The sequence below is a fragment of the Quercus lobata genome, chromosome 4, assembly GCF_001633185.2.
Source record: "Quercus lobata isolate SW786 chromosome 4, ValleyOak3.0 Primary Assembly, whole genome shotgun sequence".
NCBI lineage: Eukaryota > Viridiplantae > Streptophyta > Magnoliopsida > Fagales > Fagaceae > Quercus > Quercus lobata.
The window spans coordinates 47700277-47720577 of NC_044907.1; the positions used below are offsets into that span (position 1 = coordinate 47700277).

Consider the following 20301-nt stretch of genomic DNA (forward strand, 5'->3'; position numbering starts at 1 on the left):
GTGAGTAGATTATTTTAACTACTTTTCCTATAATGAATTTTCTACAAGATTTTATTCTCAAAGTGGTTTTTCCATAGAAAAAGTTCTCTGGTTTTCCATTTTGTTATCAAATCTTGTGCCTTATATTGCTATCATATTTGCTACTTTTAGATTTGGTATTGATATATGTGGTTAACTGTTTATCTGTGTGGTTTAATTTATAGTGTAAGATTTATCACTAATTTCAATAATTTCATTGAATAAATCACATAGGGTCGATGTTCTTTCACAAATGAACCAAAGCAAACAAATAAGTGAATTTTTAGTCACTAAATTAGTAAATGAACTACCAAGAGTCTTGTATCTCAATTGATTAGCATTTTTAGGGTTCAAATTTTTTTCTCCCCATTATAAATATCAAATTATCAAAAAAGGACCTATAAACAAAAGAGAATTGAGAATTGTAGCATATCAAATTGGACCATATGCAACATATGATATCAAAGACTCCCTTTATATAAATAAATAAAATAGTACTTGTAACCTCTTTATTTAATTTCCAACCTAGGTAAAGTCCTAATATTGAGGCTTGAGGGGATAATCTACTAAAATATTAGGTATTATTCTACCCATCCCCAAAGTAACTAAAAGAATAAATATTGAAGAATAGCAACATAGTTGTATGATTTACATGAAAGAGTTATAATCTATCTAAGACGAAAGAACCATAAAGTGTGCAATTGGAGCTAAACATTCAGCAGTTACAATCCAAGAAAAAAAAAATTAGGTTTGCCTGGTGTAAGACAATTATTAACAGAACACTTGTACATCATATAGCATATTCAATGAATATGTTAAAACCAACGCTCCATTTTCCTATTGAAGATGCGAGGTCGGTAGGTTAAAATGGTCATGTCAACAAGAAGGGGAAATTGCATCAATACAAAAAGGGTGACAGGAACACTAGCCAAGCAAATGATAGGAATGAAAATCCATGATTGTTCACGTAGCATAAGAAAAAGAGAAGCAGAAAAGGCTATCATCATGGCTGCAATAGAGAAGAAAAGGGTAGAAAGGCCTATTATCATTTTTTTAGGCAAGGACTTAAGGAAATCTTCTTCTGCATAACGAGATGTGAGGATTCCCAAAAAGATCAAGACTGAAGTTGAGGAAGAAAAGAGTGAGAGAGCATCGGATACTATAAAGACCATAAATAATTTTTCATTTAAGAAAATTGGGAAGCCTTTATTTTGGTCGTTACCACCTGGAACAGTAAATGCTGCAGCAAACATTATGGTTACAATGAGAGCGCCTACCACAGTACAAGAAGATGCTGTGTCCTTCATCCATTTCTCTCTGTTGCTCATCATGTCTGCATGGTTCTTTGTAAACAATTGTCGGGGAGTCAAACCCTCTTTGTTTAAAAATCCATGAGACTTGGAAGGGACAATGCTCTCAACCTCCTACATTTGTTAAACAAAGTCTTAAAACCCAAAATAGCCAAACATTAAAAAAGACAAAAATTTTACCTCATTGTATAGGAAATGTAAATATTAACATTAATATTTAATAGTTCCATAAATATCATTAACTATAATTCATATCATATATATCTATATTTTATATTTACTATAAAACCAAAACCTTTGATTTTTTTTGACCTCATAATATGTTGCATGGAAGCTTTGTAGTCTCATAACTTTCCACATCAACATCAATATTTTAATTAATTTTTTAAGGTTTAGTTTTAGTAGTCGATTACTTGATACATTTGCTCTGTTTCTTTCTTCGTGTTTGAAAATTGAACACTCTATGGTCTAACAGCCCTTCTTTCTCTTCTCATTGTCAAAGCCCTTGCCTTCTTCTCACTCTCTCTTTCTTCCTTTCTTCTATCAATGACGACAAAGATGATGATTCATCCTTTAAAACAAATTACAGTAGAGTTCAACTTATTATTGTAAAACTCAAATTTGAACTTTGAAGTTCGATTGCTTTGGGCATCAATTTTTAATTTAGCTTAAATTTAAGGATAAAAATGTAATTTACACCGTTTAAATTTTAGTGAAATTCATTTTATGTCTCTAACTTTATCTTCGTTCAATTGAATCTTTTAAATTTCAAATTTATTCAATTAAAATCTTTCCTCCAATTCCAATAAAAATTGCCTTTAAATTTGCAATTAACTAATGAAAAAAAAAATTGATAAAAAATTTCTCACATAAAAAATCTATAAAATATTTTTATTTATTTTATAGAGTTTTTTCATGTGTGAAAAATATTTTTTTAATGGAAAATTTTTAACGAAACAGGATGGAAGGCTTGAATTAAATAAATTCGAAACATAAAAGACTCAATTAAATGAAAGTAAACTTAGAGGACTGAAATAAATTTCATTCAAACTTAGAGGGCACAATTTGCAACTGCCTCTAGAAGTACCACGTTATTCTATTCTTTTCAATGTAGAGAAACCCTAATTCTTTGCTCTTAAACCTTTACATGCTAAGTATTAACTTCTTCTCTTTAACGGCCAGCGAGTTCTCGGTAGGGGGTAGTGTTTACACTTCTCTCCACTGTAGTAGTGAGTTTCCCTTCTTTGCGAAGGATACTGAGGTCCCTAGGAGGGTATTGGTTTTTCTCTTGTCCTATTCTGGAGCGAGGTGTGTTCTGTTGGTTAGTACTTTGGAATGGAGGACTTAACAAATAGGTGGAGGAGTCTCTCGCTAACGGAGGTGGAGGAGGTGAAGGTGGATCTCACGAGGGACAAAAAGACAATGGGCATTGTTTTGGCTGCGAAATTCTTCACCCGGAGGAATGTAAATGTTGAGGCTGTGGTTAAGACCTTCCAACCAATATGGCGAACTAAGGGGAATTTTAAGGTGTGCGAGGGCAAAGATAACGTTCTACTGATTGCGTTTGAGATGGAAGTGGATGTGAAGAAGGTCTTTCAGGGGCAATCTTAGGCGTTTGATAGGCATTTGGTGGCGGTGCAGTGGTACGATGGGTCGATACCAGTCCAGGACCTAGTTTTCAAGACAACCCCTTCTGGATCCAGATCCATAATCTCCCTTTTCAGTTATTAATGGTGGAAGCGACGCTTAGTATTGGTGAGACTATTGGATCAATGAGTCGGCCAAAGGATTCCGGAGAGATGAAAGGTGGAAATTTCATGAGGGTTAGAGTAGAGGTTGATATCACAAAACTGTTGTGTAAGGGGAGGAAAACATCATGGGATCTGTTAGGTTCTAAAGTTTAGGACTTTATATATTTAGAACTCTAATTTGTATTGTTGGCAAACCATGATCAAAACAATGTGTTTAGAAGTGTTTAAAGCTAGCTCAAAGTTGTATGTCAATGTAAAGTTGGAATCGAGTGTAAAGCAGAAAGCACAGTGGCTTTCGGCCTGGCTCGATCGATCGAAGCTTAGGCTCGACCGATCGAAGCTCGAGAAGATTGCTTTTCTGCAGAATTTTCCAACTCAGCCCTAGTTGTTTTAAAACGTTTTTAGGGTTTCCTATTTTCCTAAGTATAAAAGGCAAACCCTAGTCATGTTTTAGTGTTGCTTATATTGCAGTTTGTGTAAATCTCTTGTGAGATCTAGAGGAGTTTTCCTTTACACAAACTTAGGGTTTTCAAGGAGGAGATATTCTCTACACCTTGATGATCAAAACAGTTGTTGCCTTTAAAGCTTAAAGAATACACAAGCAGGGGTGCTTGTAGCTGGTGGGAATCCAAGAAAGAAGGAGTCCGTGGATTCAGAGCTTGCACGTGGTCGTGTCAGTAAGTTCTACTGGTTGGTAGCATTAGGAAGTCGAGCGGGGGTGCTTGTAAGTCCTTTTGTATGAACTTCGATTCTTTCTGATAGTGGATTCAAGTTTACCTTGAGGATAGCTAGGTCAAATCCTCCCCGGGTTTTTACCGGTTTGGTTTCCTGGGTGATCATATCGTATGTTATTTATTTTCCACTGCTTTGCATGATTTGATCTTTATTATTGTGATAACCTAGACTTGTTTAATTGGACTAAGCAACAACTTGGCTAATTACCTAGGTTTAATCAATTGTTTAAGGGGTCTAAAAACTATCAGGATCATTTAGGTGAAGGTTGGGCATCATTTATGTATGAGCGGCTGCCAAATATATGCTACTGGTGTGGGCTTGTCTTACACAACGATAAGGACTGCATTCTGTGGCTAAACAATAGGGGTTCGTTACGGATTAAGGAACAACAGTTTGGACCTTGGATTAGAGCTCCTCAATTCAACCATGTGAGAAAATCAATTGTTGAGGTACAGGGCTACGATCAACCACGAAGGACGAAGCCACAATCGGTGCTCTCCAAAGAAGTGCAAACAGGTCAGACGATGATGGACATTCGGGAAAGAGTTGATATCACGAACCCAAGTGTAGAAAAGTCGACGTCTAAAACAAGGACAGTAGTGCCGAGGGAGGTAAATGGCGGAGGCGTTGAGTGTAAGGTTGGTGGACGTGTGCATGAAAAGGATGTATGGGAATCACTGAAGCATATCCCAGATTTCGAGGAAACTTTAAATGATATTGATGACATTATCCGTAACGGGCCTAGGATCCTGAATTCAAAGGTTGCTGCTACTGAAATAACGGCAAATCAGGCCCATTATCACTGGAGTTGAATTCAATATGGGCTGGGATGGCACGGGCTTGAAAGGGGTGAAACATAAAAGTAGGCCCAATAAGTGTGGAAGTAAGGGGAAACAACAAATAAGGCCCATTATTGTACCCAAGGGGACAAGAAGTGAAGTATCAAATAAGGGGGCTACGGGCTTAAGTGATGGGACGTGGAAAAGAAAGGTGACACAAAGCCCGTGCACTAATGTAGTCCCACCATTGGGTGTTGAGATTGGTTTGAAGAGAAAGCCTGAGGATTTTAACAGAGACGTAGTTGACGTGAAAACACATGAAAAAAAGAAGAAGGTGGTTGAGGAAAATAATGATGCAGGAACAACGGAGGTTGCTGGGCAACCCTGCCGAGACCAATGAGTCTCCTAAGTTGGAACTGCCAGGGGCTTAGGAACCTCCGGACAGTTAAAACCTTAGAAAATGCGGTAAATAAAGAAGAGCCCAACATTGTTTTCTTGATGGAGACAAAGTTGAATAAAGAGTGGATGGAGAAAGTAAAATAGCGGTGTAAGTTGAAGCATGGTTTAATCGTTCCTAGTGATGGAAGTAAAGGCGGTCTAGCTGTGTTGTGGAAGGAAGGTATCATAGTGGAGGTTAAAACGTATTTTCAGGAACACATCAACACATGGATAGAAGGTGGATGGGATGGAGGCTGCTGGCATCTTACGAGGTTTTATGGCAACCCCAATACAGCGAAAATACCAGAGTCATGGGCCAAGTTACTGCCTTGGCTCGCTATAAGTGACTTCAATGAAATTACCGGTCTCACAGAGAAGGAAGGAGGGCAAGCAAGTCCGAGGAGGTAGTTGGAGAATTTTACAAATGCCATAAATCATTGTGGTTTTAGGGAGGTGGCATTCACAAGGCCAAAATACACTTGGTGGTATCAGCGGTCAGATGGCACACAAATCTGGGAAAGGCTTGACAGGGTGTTGGCCAATAGAGAATGGATGGATTTGTTCCCTGCAGCTAAACTTCACTATCTTTCTTCATCGGCATCAGACCACTCACCCCTTTCACTTCATCTTGTGCCAAAAAAGAGGAAGAAGAAAATGAAGAAGACATTTAGATTTGAATCAATGTGGCTGAAGGATAGTAGATGCGAGGATATTGTCAAAGCTGCATGGGAAGAGGGGTTGCATGCAGATACGGAGGGTGTTCTGAAGAGTTGTTTAGAGCATTGCTAACATGACTTAGATGCATGGAATAAGGAAGAATTTGGCCACGTGGGAAGGAAAATTGCTGAGCTCCAAAATAAACTAGAATGGTTGGAATTACAGCCACCTAGTTTAGACATGACTATGGCGATGCAATCCACTAGAACTGATCTAAATTGTTGGTTGGAGAAAGAGAACGAGATATGGCGCCAGAGTTCAAGATTGAACTGGTTTCAAGGGGGTGATAGGAACACTAGCTTTTTTCATGCAAAAGCTTCGGCAAGATACCAAAAGAATTATATTGAAGGGTTAGTTGATGATCAGGGGAGGTGACAGGAGGATGAGTCCAAGATAGAGGATGTGGCTATGGCCTATTTTGACAAGCTCTTTATTTCAAGCAAGCCAGATGACTTCACCGAAATCCTACATGCAATCCAGCCGAAAGTGACAGCTGCCATGAATGATGATCTGACCCGAGCTTATACGGCACAGGAAATTAGAGTGGCTCTAAAGTAGATGTATCCCCTGAAAGCCCTAGGCCCCGACGATATGCTCCCTATATTTTTCCAACATTTCTGGAGTACTTGTGGTGAAGTTGTAACAAGCACAGTCTTGGATTTCCTCAATCATGGTATGTCCCCTCCAAATTTCAATGAAACTCATATTGTGCTTATCCTAAAAATAAAAGAACCAAAAAAGGTTTTTGACTATAGGCCGATTAGCCTTTGTAATGTAGCTTATAAGATAGCCTTTAAAGCAATAGCTAATAGACTGAAAAAATTTCTCCCATCCATTATCAGTGACACCCAAAGTGCTTTTGTGCATAGAAGGTTAATCATGAATAATGTACTTGTAACTTTTGAGACCATGCATCACATTAGTCAGAAAAAAGGAGGTAGAGTGGGTGAGATGGCCATAAAACTTGAAATGAGTAAGGCTTATGATAGGGTGGAGTGGGTTTGTATGGAGAAAATAATGGAAAAATTGGGTTTTGATGTTAAATGGAGGAAGTTGATCATGCAATGTATCACCATTGTATCCTATGCAATCAGGATCAATGGCTACCCTAGGGGTCGCATTATTCCTTCTAGGGGTATCTGCCAAGGAGACCCCCTATCACCTTACTTGTTTCTATTGTGTGCAAAAGGGTTATCAGCATTGATTAAAGCTTCAGTATGCAATGGCATCATGGAGGGGATTGCTATATGCCATGGGGGACCTAAGCTATCCCATCTATTTTTTGTAGATGATAGCCTCATTTTCTGCAAAGCATTGCTAGCGGAATGTGTCTCATTACAAAGAGTCTTGGAGGTCTATGAATGAGCTTCTGGACAGTAGCTGAATAGAGCAAAAACCTCCTTATTCTTTAGCAGTAATACCCCCAAGGAGATCCAAGAGGAGATTAAAAGAAGATTTGGTGCTTAAGTAATCAAGCAACATGAGAAGTATCTAGGTTTGTTGTCACTTGTGGGTAGGAACAAACGAAGCACTTTTAATGATATAAAGGAGAAGCTTGGTAGGAAATTGTCCGGATGGAAAGAGAAGATGTTATCCAAAGCTAGAAAAGAAGTTTTAATCAAAGCAGTGGCTTAAGCTATACCAACCTACACTATGAGTTGCTTTAAATTGCTAGACACCCTTTGTGATGAGTTGACAGCTATGATAAGGAAGTTTTGGTGGAGCCAAAGGAAGGATGAAAAAAAAAATCCCTTGGCTGAGTTGGGAAAAATGTGTGAACCAAAGTTAAATGGAGGTATGGGTTTCAAGAACCTAAAACTTTTTAATTTGGCTTTGTTGGCAAAACAAGGTTGGAGACTCCAAGTAGGCCATGATTCTCTAGTTTATAGAGTTTTGAAGGCGAAATACTTCCCAAGGTGTGATTTTATTCATGCTTCAATTGGCAACAATCCATCATACATGTGGTGTAGCATTATGGCAGCTTAATCACTAGTCAAAGAGGGTTTGAGGTGGAGGGTTGGAAATGGGGCAAGTATTCGCATTTGAAAGGATAGGTGGTTACCTAGCCCATCAACACATAGAATAATCACCCCAAAAACTCTTCCTACATTCAGATACTCGGGTGCAAGAGTTGATTAATGGTGCTAATGCTGAGTGGCGTACCGAGGTAATTGACACGTTGTTCCTACCACACAAGGCTGATGTTATTAAAAGCATACCTATTAGTTATCGGTTGCCACCTGATAAGCTCATTTGGTCAGAAACAAGGAATGGGTTATTCACTGTGCGAAGTGCATATAAGTTGGCTGTGACTTGGTCCTCACCACCAAATAGATGCACTTCCTCAGCTGCCAACAACTTGAGACGTTTTTGGAGAAGGATATGGAGCATCCCAGTGCCACATAAAATTCGCCACTTTGTGTGGAGAGCATGCTGCAATGCCCTGCCGATGAAGGACAATCTATTGCGTCGTAAGATAACCCAAGAAGAGCTATGCAAAGATTGTAAGGGGGCGTCGGAGACAGTGGGTCATGTCCTTTGGGGGTGTCCAAAAGCGAAGGAGGCCTGGGAGTGTTCCAAGTTGGTGTTATCAAGTACCGTTGAACTTGTCTTTCCAGGACGTTATGTGGAAGTTCCTGATGAATGAAGACGTGAGAGAGGATCACATAGCGCAGGTAGTCACTATTGCATGGGCACTATGGCGCAACCGTAATGAGGTAAGGTGTGGTGGTGTAAGGAAGTTAGGGCAACAAATATTCAGATGGGTGTCAGACTACCTTAGGGAGTACAAGGCGGCGGTGGTGCAAGATAACCCAGTACCTTCCATGCCTCAACAAGGTGTGGTGTGGGCTCCTTCTTGGGGTGGACACTTCAAAATTAACGTTGATGGGGCAGTTTTTACGAAGTAAAGAGCGGTGGGAGTTGGGGTGGTAATCAGAGATAGTGAAGGTAGGCTCGAAGCAACTCTAAGCAAGAAAATCCCAGTACCATTAGACGCAGCTGAGGCCGAAGCAAAGGCCTTTGAAGTGGGTCTGCTTTTTGCTAAGGAGGTCGGCGTACGTGATGTTATTCTGGAAGGTGATTCTATGATAGTTTATAATGCTCTCTGTAACTATTCTCCGGCCCCATCTTCAATTGCTGCTGTGGTCCAAGGTATTCAAGACATCAGTGGAGACTTTTAGAGTGTAGGATATTCTCATGTTAGGAGACAAGGAAACTTACCAACCCATATATTAGCAAAGTATGCGTCTAGCATAACTGATTATATTGCGTGGATTGAAGAGGACCTTTGTTGTATCATGCAAGCTCTTGTCCATGATGTAAACTCTATTTCACAGTTGCAATAAAAGTTTATCTATCTTTCCCATCAAAAAAAAAAAAAGGGCGCAATTTGCATTTTAGGCCAAATTAATCCATACATTTAAAATTTGGGGTCTAAATCATTATCTAGGCTAGATTAGGTAAATCTCACTAAGGATTAGCAACAAACTCTTACTCAATCTTTTTGGTTTTTGTTGTTTTAGTATCTTGTTGGTACAACTTTTTTTTTTTAATTAGTTGGTACTACTATTTGAAAGTAGGGCTACAACGGCACAAGTTGAGCTTTGTCGAGTACTGAATGTTCAACCTTAGCTTGAAAACTAAAAGCTCAAATAGTATAAAACACTATAGCTTGTTTAGACCCTCAATTTTAAACTCACAGCTAAATTGCCTTTACTTTAACTTATCTAAGTGCAGAATAAGAGTAAATGACACGCAATAACCGGAACTACTCTCTAAGCTATAACCACAAGCAAGCAATGATAAATATAAAGCTTAAAAAGTGAGGGAAGGGAGATGTAAACACAAGAGAATACCGAGACATGTTATCGAAGAGGAAATCGAAGAATTCAGTGAAAAACCTCTCCGTGACCTTCTAAGTTGAAATCGATCCACTAGTGAATAAGTTGGAGTACAAGGATACCAAAAAGACCCTCCAAGCCTAATCAACCCAACGTACTTAAGCCCTCTAAGCTCCAGCTACCAATGGACTTCTCGGAATCCTGTCTTCACTATTTATCCAAATCTCGCAATACCACCCGATTGCATCCACCAAGCCTCACCGGCTTCTTTTGACAAATCTCCAATGCTTCCCAAGCTCCAAAACACTCTCTACACTCTGAATATGTGTGGGTTGTGTTTGGGTACAAATCTCCTCTCAAGGTATAACAATGGGAGAGGGAAAAGAGAAGAGACTACAAGGATTTCTCTATTGAGGATGAGTAGCTCTCTCTAACAAGGTGGGTGTATTGTAGAAACCTCTCTAAGGTTTTCTTTTGAATAGCCTCCTTACAATTTTGTGGGTAATGAGGGTATATATAGTATGGGTAAAGGGTATAAGAGTCACACTTAAAATCTTAACTGTCAGTGCATTTCGTGGGTCATCTTGTGAGTTGGCCAAGTCGCGAGATAAGTTGCGAAACACATTGACTCTTCAGCTTCTAGCATGTGCTCCTCATGTGACTTTTGCTGGTTGCACCACTCGTGAGCCAAGTTGCGAGATCAACTTCTTGAGCAATCTTGACCAACTTAATACTAATCTCATTACAAATAAATCCCACAAAACAGAAGGAAATAAATTAATGCAATTACAACACTTTTTGTCATGGAATAAAGCCAACATAAATGTTATGTGAAAATCCATAACTTAACAAAAACAAATATAAAATGTTCAAGATTAGCTTAGGGATTAGCAACAGACTCTTCCTAATTTTTTTAGAAGAAAATTCTCACTTTTTTTTGTTTTTGTTTTTGTTTTTGTTTTAGTATCTAGTTGACACTACTCTTTTTTTCTTTTCTTTTTTTAATTAGTTGGTACTACTATTTGAAAGTAGGGTTGCAAATACGCAAACTGAGCTTTGTCAAATAATGAATGTTCAAGTTCAACAGCTTTAGCTTGACAACAAATATAAAATATTGAAACTTGGCTTGAGCTTGAACCAAGCCTACAAACAATGTTTGAGCTTGAGTAGTCAAAAAATCCAAAAGCTTAATTTTAGCTTGTCTTGGCTTGATTCATTAATCAAATCAAACTTGAGCTCAATATTGCTCTTTTAACTTGGATGATGGTCTCAACTCACAATCAATTAAAAACTTAATAAGATACGAGTTAATTAATAATCTCACAAGTAAATATATATACATTTTGGTTAAATTTTGGGGGGCTTTTTTTTTACTTGGAGGCCTTAGGCAATTGTCTAAATTGCCTATAGCTTTAGCGGGCCTTGTTTTCATGAGATGATAATTGCAGTGGGAAAGGGGAGGGGGGGGGAGTGTGGTGGGGTCGGTTGTTCACTTGAGAGTTGAGACTAACAAATGTTTTACACTCATTTATCAGTCTCAACTAACTCTCAAGTAGCAATCCCCCCCCCCCCCCTCCCCCCAAACTTATTGTCTTATGATGGAGTTATCCTTAAAATTTTCAAAATCACCAAATAGCCTTTTAATTTTAAAACTAATCAAAATACCTCTATAACCATTAAATGATCCAATATCCCCTTAAAAACTCCAAAATGATAGAATTCCTCTAAAATTTTCAAAATTATTAGAATACCATTTCAAAACCTTCAAAATACCCCCAAAAACTTTTAAGATAACCAAAATACCCTTAAAACCACTAAAATAATGGGGGGGGGGGTGGAATACTGTTTGAAATTCTCTAAAATAAGACCTACTAAACCTATAAAATGACAAAAATACCCATAAGATATTTAAAATAACCAAAAATAAATAAATGAAAACATCCACAATAACCAAAGTAACCTACAAAATTACCGAAATAATCCTAAAGCCTCCAAATGACCAAAAAATTCCTTCAAAAACCTCAAAAATCACTTAAATGCCCCTACAACCACCCCCAAAACAACTTTCAAGTGTCCTTTTATAGGTTTGAAGTGTTTGTAATTTTGCATGTGAATGTGTAAGTTTATTTGATAACTTTTACTAATTGTTTTAGCATTCCTTTGTTGTTGCACTTTTGTTTTGATTTTTGTTATTAGTGTAATTCCCAATAATTTTATTTGATCGTTTTTTTTTTTTTTTTTTTAAGTTGATTTTAGTTTTCTGTATTAATATTTTAAAAGTGGTGAATTAAAACTTATTATCTAATATTACATAAAAGTATAGATTTTTTTTTTTTTTTTTTTTTGTAATTTTTAGTATGGGTGAAAGTACTAAAACCAAAGACCAAAAAATATTCAAAGGACCACAGTAACATTTTCTTGTTTTTTTTTTTTTTAAAGAAAAAAACACATTCAAGGCATGGTCGGATCTAGGATTTCAAACTAAATGGCTGGGGCCGAAGTATAAGCCAAAAAAAAAAAGTTACTCCAAATAGGCATCTATATAGTATTAACGAATTATAAATACACAAAATAATTTTATTTTTTAATACTAGGCTAGCTAGGATTTTTTTTTTTTTTTTTTAATTAGAGCATTCATAGTAATTGTGCTAAAAAAATTAACTTTTAGTATTTAAAAATGTTATTTTATCTATTTTACCACCTCACTTTACAATACATCCAATATCAAATGTTCTATTTTTTTTTCTACTTCATTTAGAATAATATAAACAACTCATCAAAATAATAAAAGAAGAGAGAAAATTTGAGTTTTTTAATTGAAGAGAGATAATTTTAAGAGAAATGCTATATACACAAATTTTTTACAATAAATCATAGGTGGTATGTTGTTACTGGTTATTGTTGTTAGGGCAAAAAAGTAATTTCAATGGTAGATTCAAATTTGAACCAAAAACAACTAATCATCTATGATTTGTTGTGAAAATGTTGTAAAAATATTGTGGACGTAGCACTTTTATAATCTTAAACAACTATTGTCTTTGTTAAAAAAATTAGAAACCAAGAAATTTAAAGTGAGAGAGATAACCTTAAACCACTGTAGTTCTCTTTGCATCTTCAAAGCTGCACCTGGGATCTGATTAAGTGATGTAGAAGCTGCTGACATCCCTGCCATATGTAATAAGTTATTTTTGTTGGTGAAATCTGGAAAACCCGCCAAACCGTTTTGAATATTAAGACCATGAATAAGGCTAAAGATTTTGGCTCGACGATATTCGACAGCAACCGAAAAAATGTTTCTTGATCTTTCATCATGGCTCCACACAAGTTGTGGATTCGCTTTCACCATTTCAAAAACAATCTCAAAAATCCCTTCCTTTGTTGCACGGAGGATGGCATCTTCAACGCGACCAGCCCTTATTTGTTGAATATTTGAAATTGATAACTGGTCCCTCATGCGTCTCAGGAGTTCATTGGATAGGAAGTGGGCCAACTTCATTTCATATAGATGCTTGATACCTTGGTTAATAATCAAAACATTGACAATTTAACTATATTATAAAACAAAAATATCACAATTTCTGTTGCTCGTAACTATCTAAGCTACCTTAAAGATTAGAGTACTCCATTTAAGGCGGGCTTGAGATTAATATCTACAAGTCTCATTTACTTGTCCCCTTCATTTACTTAGCAAAGAGAAAAGAATTTCTGATCCCATGGACTTAGTTTGATAGTGTTAAGAAGTGAGTAAGCATGTGTGCTTATGATAAGTAACCAAATTACCTAATAAGTTCAGAGTATTATTTTTGAAGTGAGCTTTAAGACTAACGTTTGTAAGCTCTATCCACTTGTATTCTTCATTTTCATTTGGTGAGAATAAGCAAGTGAAAACATTAAAACTTTAAAAATTGGAGGGAATGTAATAAAGAACCAATTGGAGTCAATGTGATGTTAATATTTTCAAAATGGACATGGGAGGACATGTAAATTTAAAAGAACCAATTGGAGAGAATGTAATGTGAAATTTTCGAATATAAAATTAGATTCAGGTAGAAATATGAAAGTTGAAACTCTAAATTTTGAGTTTTGATTATGAAGGGGAATGTAACTTTGAAAAAAAAAATTAAATAGTTATTTTAGAAACTATGTCTGTTCCCATTTTGAACCAATTTTTTTAAACATAAAATAACCAAACTAAAAACAATTAAAAATTAGTTATACTGTTCTTAGTTGGTATCATTTTTTTCTCAAAAAAAAAAAAAAAAGTTGATTTCAATCAATGAATTGTCAAACACTTAGAAGAAAGCATGTGAAGTCAAACAATTAAAAATTAGTTATATTAAAACCAAATATGAGAGAAAATCTAATTAAATTCTAAATTGGATTTCAATTGAAGTCTAATTTTGAGTCATGTGTCAAAAAATTTTCTTAATTTGGTGCATATATTTTTCACTCATTACAAAAAAGAAGAATTTGTTAGTTTTATATTAAAGGTGACACCAATTTCAATACAAATTATTTATTTTTAAAATATAATAATTCTATAGCAAATTGAATTTTTAGTTTTAAAATTTTCATTTATTTCAAGAAAATCAGAAAACACCCTTAAAAAAACAATTTTTTTTTAATATAAGAATTTTATAGGAATTATAATTGAGTAAGATAATTTCAAAATTGATTTTTCCTATAAATATAATTAAAAAACTTAAATTGTAATTATAGTTAACATAAGTGATAATTTATATGAGGACGAAATTAACTTTAAGAGTATAATTTGAAAAGAAAATTTGTTAGCCTCTAAAAGTGAACTCTTATTTTTTTTCCAAGGCGCCCACCAAGAATAGAATTTTTTTATTAAATTATAATATAACGATCAAAAACATAGTTTATGATATTGACTCTAAAACATAATATAAAGACCAAAGTCATAAAGTAAACATATAAAAAAAAAATCTACAACAAAGGTCAAACTATACTAGACCAAAAATCAAACAACAAACAAAATAAAATGTAGATTTTCAAATAAATAAATAATGTAAATTGCAAACTACATTTGTAAAGTTTGAGAGTGTTTGAATTTTATACCATGAAATTTCAAAACTTGGATTTTACCTCCCTGAAGTTCTGTTCTGTTTGCATCAATAGCCCTTCATCTATATTTTCCATTAAGTGTCACATAAGCTTACTACGCATGTTTAGTTCATCCAATAAAATGATGTCTGTAAGGGACTTGGGCTAGGTGATCGGTATTGACCCACCAAACTTAGCCCCAAAACCTGTAAGCCAAAAATAACCCGGGGGGATTTGGGTAGGCCCGAGTCCTATTGGGATGGGCCCAGCCCAATAATAAGTGTATAAGGATTTGGAGAGCGATACTCGATGAACTCGTTAAGTGTTCAGATGCATCTCGGTCCAATACTAACCATCCAGACAATACGAGATTAACGAGGAAGTAGAGAAGTTTAGATAGTCACCAAACATTAGGAGTGCTTTTAGGAAGTCCTTGTCGAATAATATTTGGTGACTGGGATAAGTTTGAAGAGAATCCTCAGAAGATGTGATAATCCCTTGGGATTCTGGGTGTAAGTGGGATTGCATGAAACTTGGTAAAACATTAATGATTTGAACCCCACTCAAAAGAGAGTATATAAGGAAAGGAAGAGGTGGAAAAAAAGGGGGGACTGAGAGAAAACACCATAAGGGAGGATGAAAGAACTAAGGGAAAGATACGAGAGAGAAGAAGAGGCAAGCTCTACGACAAAGAGAGTATTTGGGCTAGCAACCACTCTAGTGCTCTTAGTTGGGCTATTTAGGCTTCGCTAGAGGCTAACCCATAGGACTGTGAGGAATCCCACCAACAAATAGATTTGGAGCCCAAATTCACCCTCTTACTTATCTAGGTTAGTAGGGTTGGGGCACCACAATGCCGCATTATTTTTATTGTTCCATGTCATTTTTAATTTTTTTTTTTTAGGCTACAAAAATGACGTGTCATCATTTTATTGGATAAATTGAACACACGTGGCAATTTTATGTGACACTTAATGGAAAATATAGATGGAGAAGCTACTAATGCAAACAAAATAGAACTTCAGGTGGTAAAATTCAAATTTTGAAATTTTAGGGTGTAAAATCCAACACTCCCAAACTTTAGGGGTGTAGTTTGTAGTTTAACCTAAATAGAATGAAATAGTAATACTAATAAACTACAACTATATAACTAGAGTTAAAGCTACATAATATCAAACCTGAGATGTTGGTGGTACAATGGACAAGTAATTTTATACTAAGTGCCCCTATATTTTAAATGAGCCCCAATTTGTGCTTAATGTCATTCCATCTCATTAGAAAAATTTTGAATGTGTAATACTTGCAACAATTTAAAACTATTTTAAGTCCATCTAAAACTACTTCTAGCTCATTGTATTTAGATCTCATTTGAAATTACTCCCAATATATTTAAAACCTATATTTTCTTTCAAAAACTTATTATTAGTTCAAATATAAAATTGAATGACAAAATATACTATGTTCTAAAAATTAGTTGTTCATATTTTATTTGAAAAATGCACGCATGAAATAAATTTACTACATCACAATAACATAAGTTAAGATGTAACATAATTTTTTTCCTCTAATATAAAATAAACAAGCACTAAAATTTTTTACTTTTTACCAAATGATAATCTAAAATGATTTTTTTAAGAGTTAGCAAAATATAATATTGACAATATTTATTTACGGAAGAATTATATTATACATTTAACTGCATATTTTAAAATTTATTCATGTATAAGCATAAGGTTACAAGCTAGTTAAATTAATGTGCAAAACTTAGATATAATTTTTTAGGTTTAGTACATTAGAATTTCCAATTAAATTTAAACACATAGTTATATTAACTAATAAAACACAAATAGTGTTATTATTTAAAATATATATATAATTCAAAACAATTATATGTTTAAATTTAATTATATAATCTAATTTATTGTACCTAAGGAATTATAATAAATTGAGTTGTAAAGTACAATACCCGAAAGAGTTCGGAGATTTGAAACTAGCTGGCTCAATGAAGATAGCCCTGCAATGTAAAACCTTGCTCAATTGTGTATTTGAAAATTATTACTCTATATGAGAACAGATGATTATATATATATATATATATATATGTAAAACCCTAAATTTTAATCCTAATTTCAAATTAAATACTAAAATTTAAATTTCATTATTTTCCATCCTATAATTTCACATTGTTGTGAAATGCTTTCATAACTGTTTTCTATGATGAAAGCCTCGAAAGGAAACATGGAGTAGTAATCCTAATTGAAAAAAAAAAAAAAAATTCACAAAATTTGATTGTCAATGTTATAAGTCATCACATTGGTCTCTCCCTAAAATAGTATTAAGAGATGGTGCAAGCATGAATACAAGCAGATGATACAAGCACAGATGCAGAAGCATGAAGACAAGCCACTGAAGCTATTATCTGCTTAAGCGACAAGTAGTTTTATTTGTATAGGCTAAACAATATGTAGATAAGCTTAAAATTATAATGTGGAAGTCAGTTAGTTGGCCACGTCTACAAACTCTTACCTGTTAGTTCCTAATTTCCCAGTTCTCTAATTATGCATTTAAAGAACAAATTTCTATGATTGTATCCTTCTAACCAAGGATGCACGGACGCGGCTCCCAGGCCGGCGCACCCGCGTCCGACGCGGCGGGACGCGGCGACGCGGGAGGGACGCCGCAGACCGCGCGTCCGTCCCGCGTCGTGCCGCGTCGCGCCACGTGGCGGATCCCGACTCGGGCCGACGCGGCCAAAATCGGCGCCGACGCGGCCCAAATCGGGCCGATACGGCCGAAACAGGCCGGAATCGGCCGAAACAGGCCGAAATCAACCTTGAAAATCGCCGGAGAGGCCGAAATTCTGGCCTCAGATGCGTTTCTTGCCTTATTCTTTCTTTGTTTTGTGAATCAAGTATATTAATGTGTTTTTTAAGAATATTTTAATAGTAAAAATATATAGAAAATATAAATAAAAATATTTTTAATAATTTTTTAATCGCCGAGTCCCGCCACACCCGCACCCTACTTTTTCAAAAATTGCCGAGTCCCGCACTCGCACCCGCACCCGAGTCCCGAAACGCACCCGTGCTTCATAGCTTCTAACATATCACAGTTTACAACATTTTCTCTTTCTCTATTTTACTTTCTCCCAAACATTATGATTCTCAATATGGTATCAGGGCATTTTTCACGTTTCTGCACTCTTTTGTGAAAATTTTCTTTCTTTTCTTTGTTCATTGCTTTTTATCTTTTCCTTGTAAAAGCTTGAATTCTTGTTCTTGAGAGATTTCGATGGCAATAAGTGAGAATTCTCAGCCTCCTCCAACAGAATCTTCTTCTTCATCTCCGATTGCTTATCAACCTTCTAGTCCATATTTTCTTCAGTGGAGAAAATCCTTGACTCATTTGGTCTCGTAATTGCTTTCAACAGAGAATTATCCAACATAGTTCAATGACCAAGGCACTCTCAGCCAAGAGCAATTTGGGTTTTGTTGATGGATCCATTCTAGAACCATCAAATCCTGATTCTCCTCTTTTCCAGGCTTCGTGGAGGTGTAATGACATTGTGATTTAGTTCATGAAGTTTGTAAAGATCCAAAATGTGCTATATATTCAGAGAAATGGTCAAAGACTTCTTGAATTGAAGAAAGCCTTAGCTTGTCACACTCAAGGTTCACTGTTGGAGAGCTGAAGTTTTTGTGAGAAGAATTAGTCAATTACTGAATCCTCCCTGCTTGTCTTTGTGGAGCTATGCTGGGTACAAGATATCTTTCAAGAAGAATATGTTCTTCAATTTCTCATGGGCATGCATGAGAGGGCAGATTCTTTTAATTAAGTCTATACCTACAATTAACAAAGTTTTCTTTCCAGTTCAACGAGAAAAAAAGCAAAGATTTGTAGTTTTAAGCATACTTTTGTAGTTGAATCTGCTGTGCTAGCTACTTGAACTGAAAGCTCTTATGGTCACGGTTTTAATTCCAAGAATAAGGATTGTGCATTTTTTTCTTATTGTGAATTAAAAGGTCACATTGTTGACAAGTGCTACAGGGTTCATGGATTTCCTCTGGATATAGAAATAAAGGAAGGGGAGGAGGTCAAATGCATCATGCTGTTGCGGCTACTATGGTTCCTAACAAAAAATTGCATCTGAAACTCCTCAGTTCATTCTTTCACAAGAACAATAACAGTGTCAAGAGCTAATGAAACATGTGGCTATGTTGACTTCTCGAGTGCTGAAATGGGAACTGCAAGCAAAGACATTGAAGCATCACCAACATTGGTTCAAAACTCAGAACCACAAGTTGCTAATGTGATGAAACAATCTCAGCCTTCAGGTTCATATTCACAGCCTTCAACCTTGGCAGCTTTTGATCATATGGCAGGAAATTTGTTTGATCATCTCTTGAACATTTAGTATTTTCAGCCAATTTCACTGCCCCTTCTTTAATTTCTTCCCAAGATTGGATTTTAGATATAGGGGCTATAGACCACATGATTCAATCTATTTCCTAGTTTACTACTATCACTTCTGTAGTAAATCTTACTTTTAATCTTCCAAATGGTGACAAGGTAATTGTTACACATGTAGGAATGGTATAGTTAACATCTACTCGTACCTTGCATAATGTATATTGTGTGCCTACTTTCTCTTTTAATCTTTTGTGAGTCAGTTAACAAGAAATCTTTCTTGTTGCTTAATCTTCTTGGATACCCTTTGCTTTATCCAGGGCATACTTCCATTGCAGATGATTGGATTGGGTAGAGCAAAGGAGAATCTATATCTCTTGGACACTACTCTTACTACATACCCTTCATTCACATTTCCATCCATTATTTCAAAATTTTCTTGTATGAAAAATCTTTCAGCAGTTTTACCTGCAAGTTTGAATTTCTTTTCTTCTGTAAAAAAAATAAAAGCCAAGATTACATCTATGGCATGCCAGATTGGGGCATCCCTCTATATCTAGGCAATTGCTGTTATCTCATTGTATTCCTCAAATTGTTGTTAATAAAGATGAGAAATTTACTTGTACATATGTGCTTTGGCAAAGCAGAAACGGTTACCTTTTCCTAATGCTAACCATATTTTCCATGGTTAACACTCAGTTTAATGCTAAAATCAAATGCTTTAGATCAGATAATGCTCCTGATCTTAAGTTACTAAAATTTTTCAAATCTAAGGGCACGTACCTTCAGTTTTCATGTATAGCAACACCTCAACAAAACTCAGTAGTTGAAAGGAAACATCAACATATTTTACAAGTGGTTAGAGCATTAAAATTTCAATCTCAAATACCTATCCATTTTTTGGGGTGAGTGTGTGTTAACTGCTGCGTATCTAATTAACAGATTGCCTTGTCCTTTATTGTATAATAAAAGCCCCTATGAGCACTTGTTTCATCATCCTCCTTCCTATGAATATGATCACCTTAGAAATTTTGGGTCCTTGTGTTTTGTTTCTACACTCTCACAACACAGGTCTAAGTTAGATCCTAGAGCCCAGCCTTGTGTATTTATTAGACATCCTGCTGGTATTAAAGGTTACAAGGTTTTAGATCTAGCTACTAGGTCTATCTTTGATTCTCAAGAAGTTCAGTTTCATGAGGATGTTTTTCCTTTTAGAGACTCTTCATCCATACTTGAT

The 20301-nt window shown here is 35.8% G+C and overlaps 1 protein-coding gene across 1 annotated transcript; it reads right to left on the bottom strand.

The window, feature by feature from the left end:
• Window positions 1-833: 833 nt before the first annotated feature.
• Window positions 834-13044, bottom strand: LOC115985355 (ankyrin repeat-containing protein ITN1-like). Its single transcript, XM_031108301.1, has 2 exons — window positions 12676-13044; window positions 834-1442 (listed from the first exon to the last, which is right to left on the bottom strand). Exons 1-2 carry the CDS (start codon window positions 13042-13044, stop codon window positions 834-836), a joined length of 978 nt encoding a protein of 325 aa, XP_030964161.1.
• Between the last annotated feature and the right edge of the window lie 7257 nt (window positions 13045-20301).

Bases quoted from the DNA above. Each gene is read 5' to 3' on its own strand.
- LOC115985355 (XM_031108301.1), bottom strand. From the start codon at position 13,044: ATGAGGGACCAGTTATCAATTTCAAATATTCAACAAATAAGGGCTGGT. The intron at 1,443-12,675 runs GTTATCTCTCTC...TAACAAATGTAG, and splicing joins GAGAACTACAGTGGTTTAAG to GAGGTTGAGAGCATTGTCCC.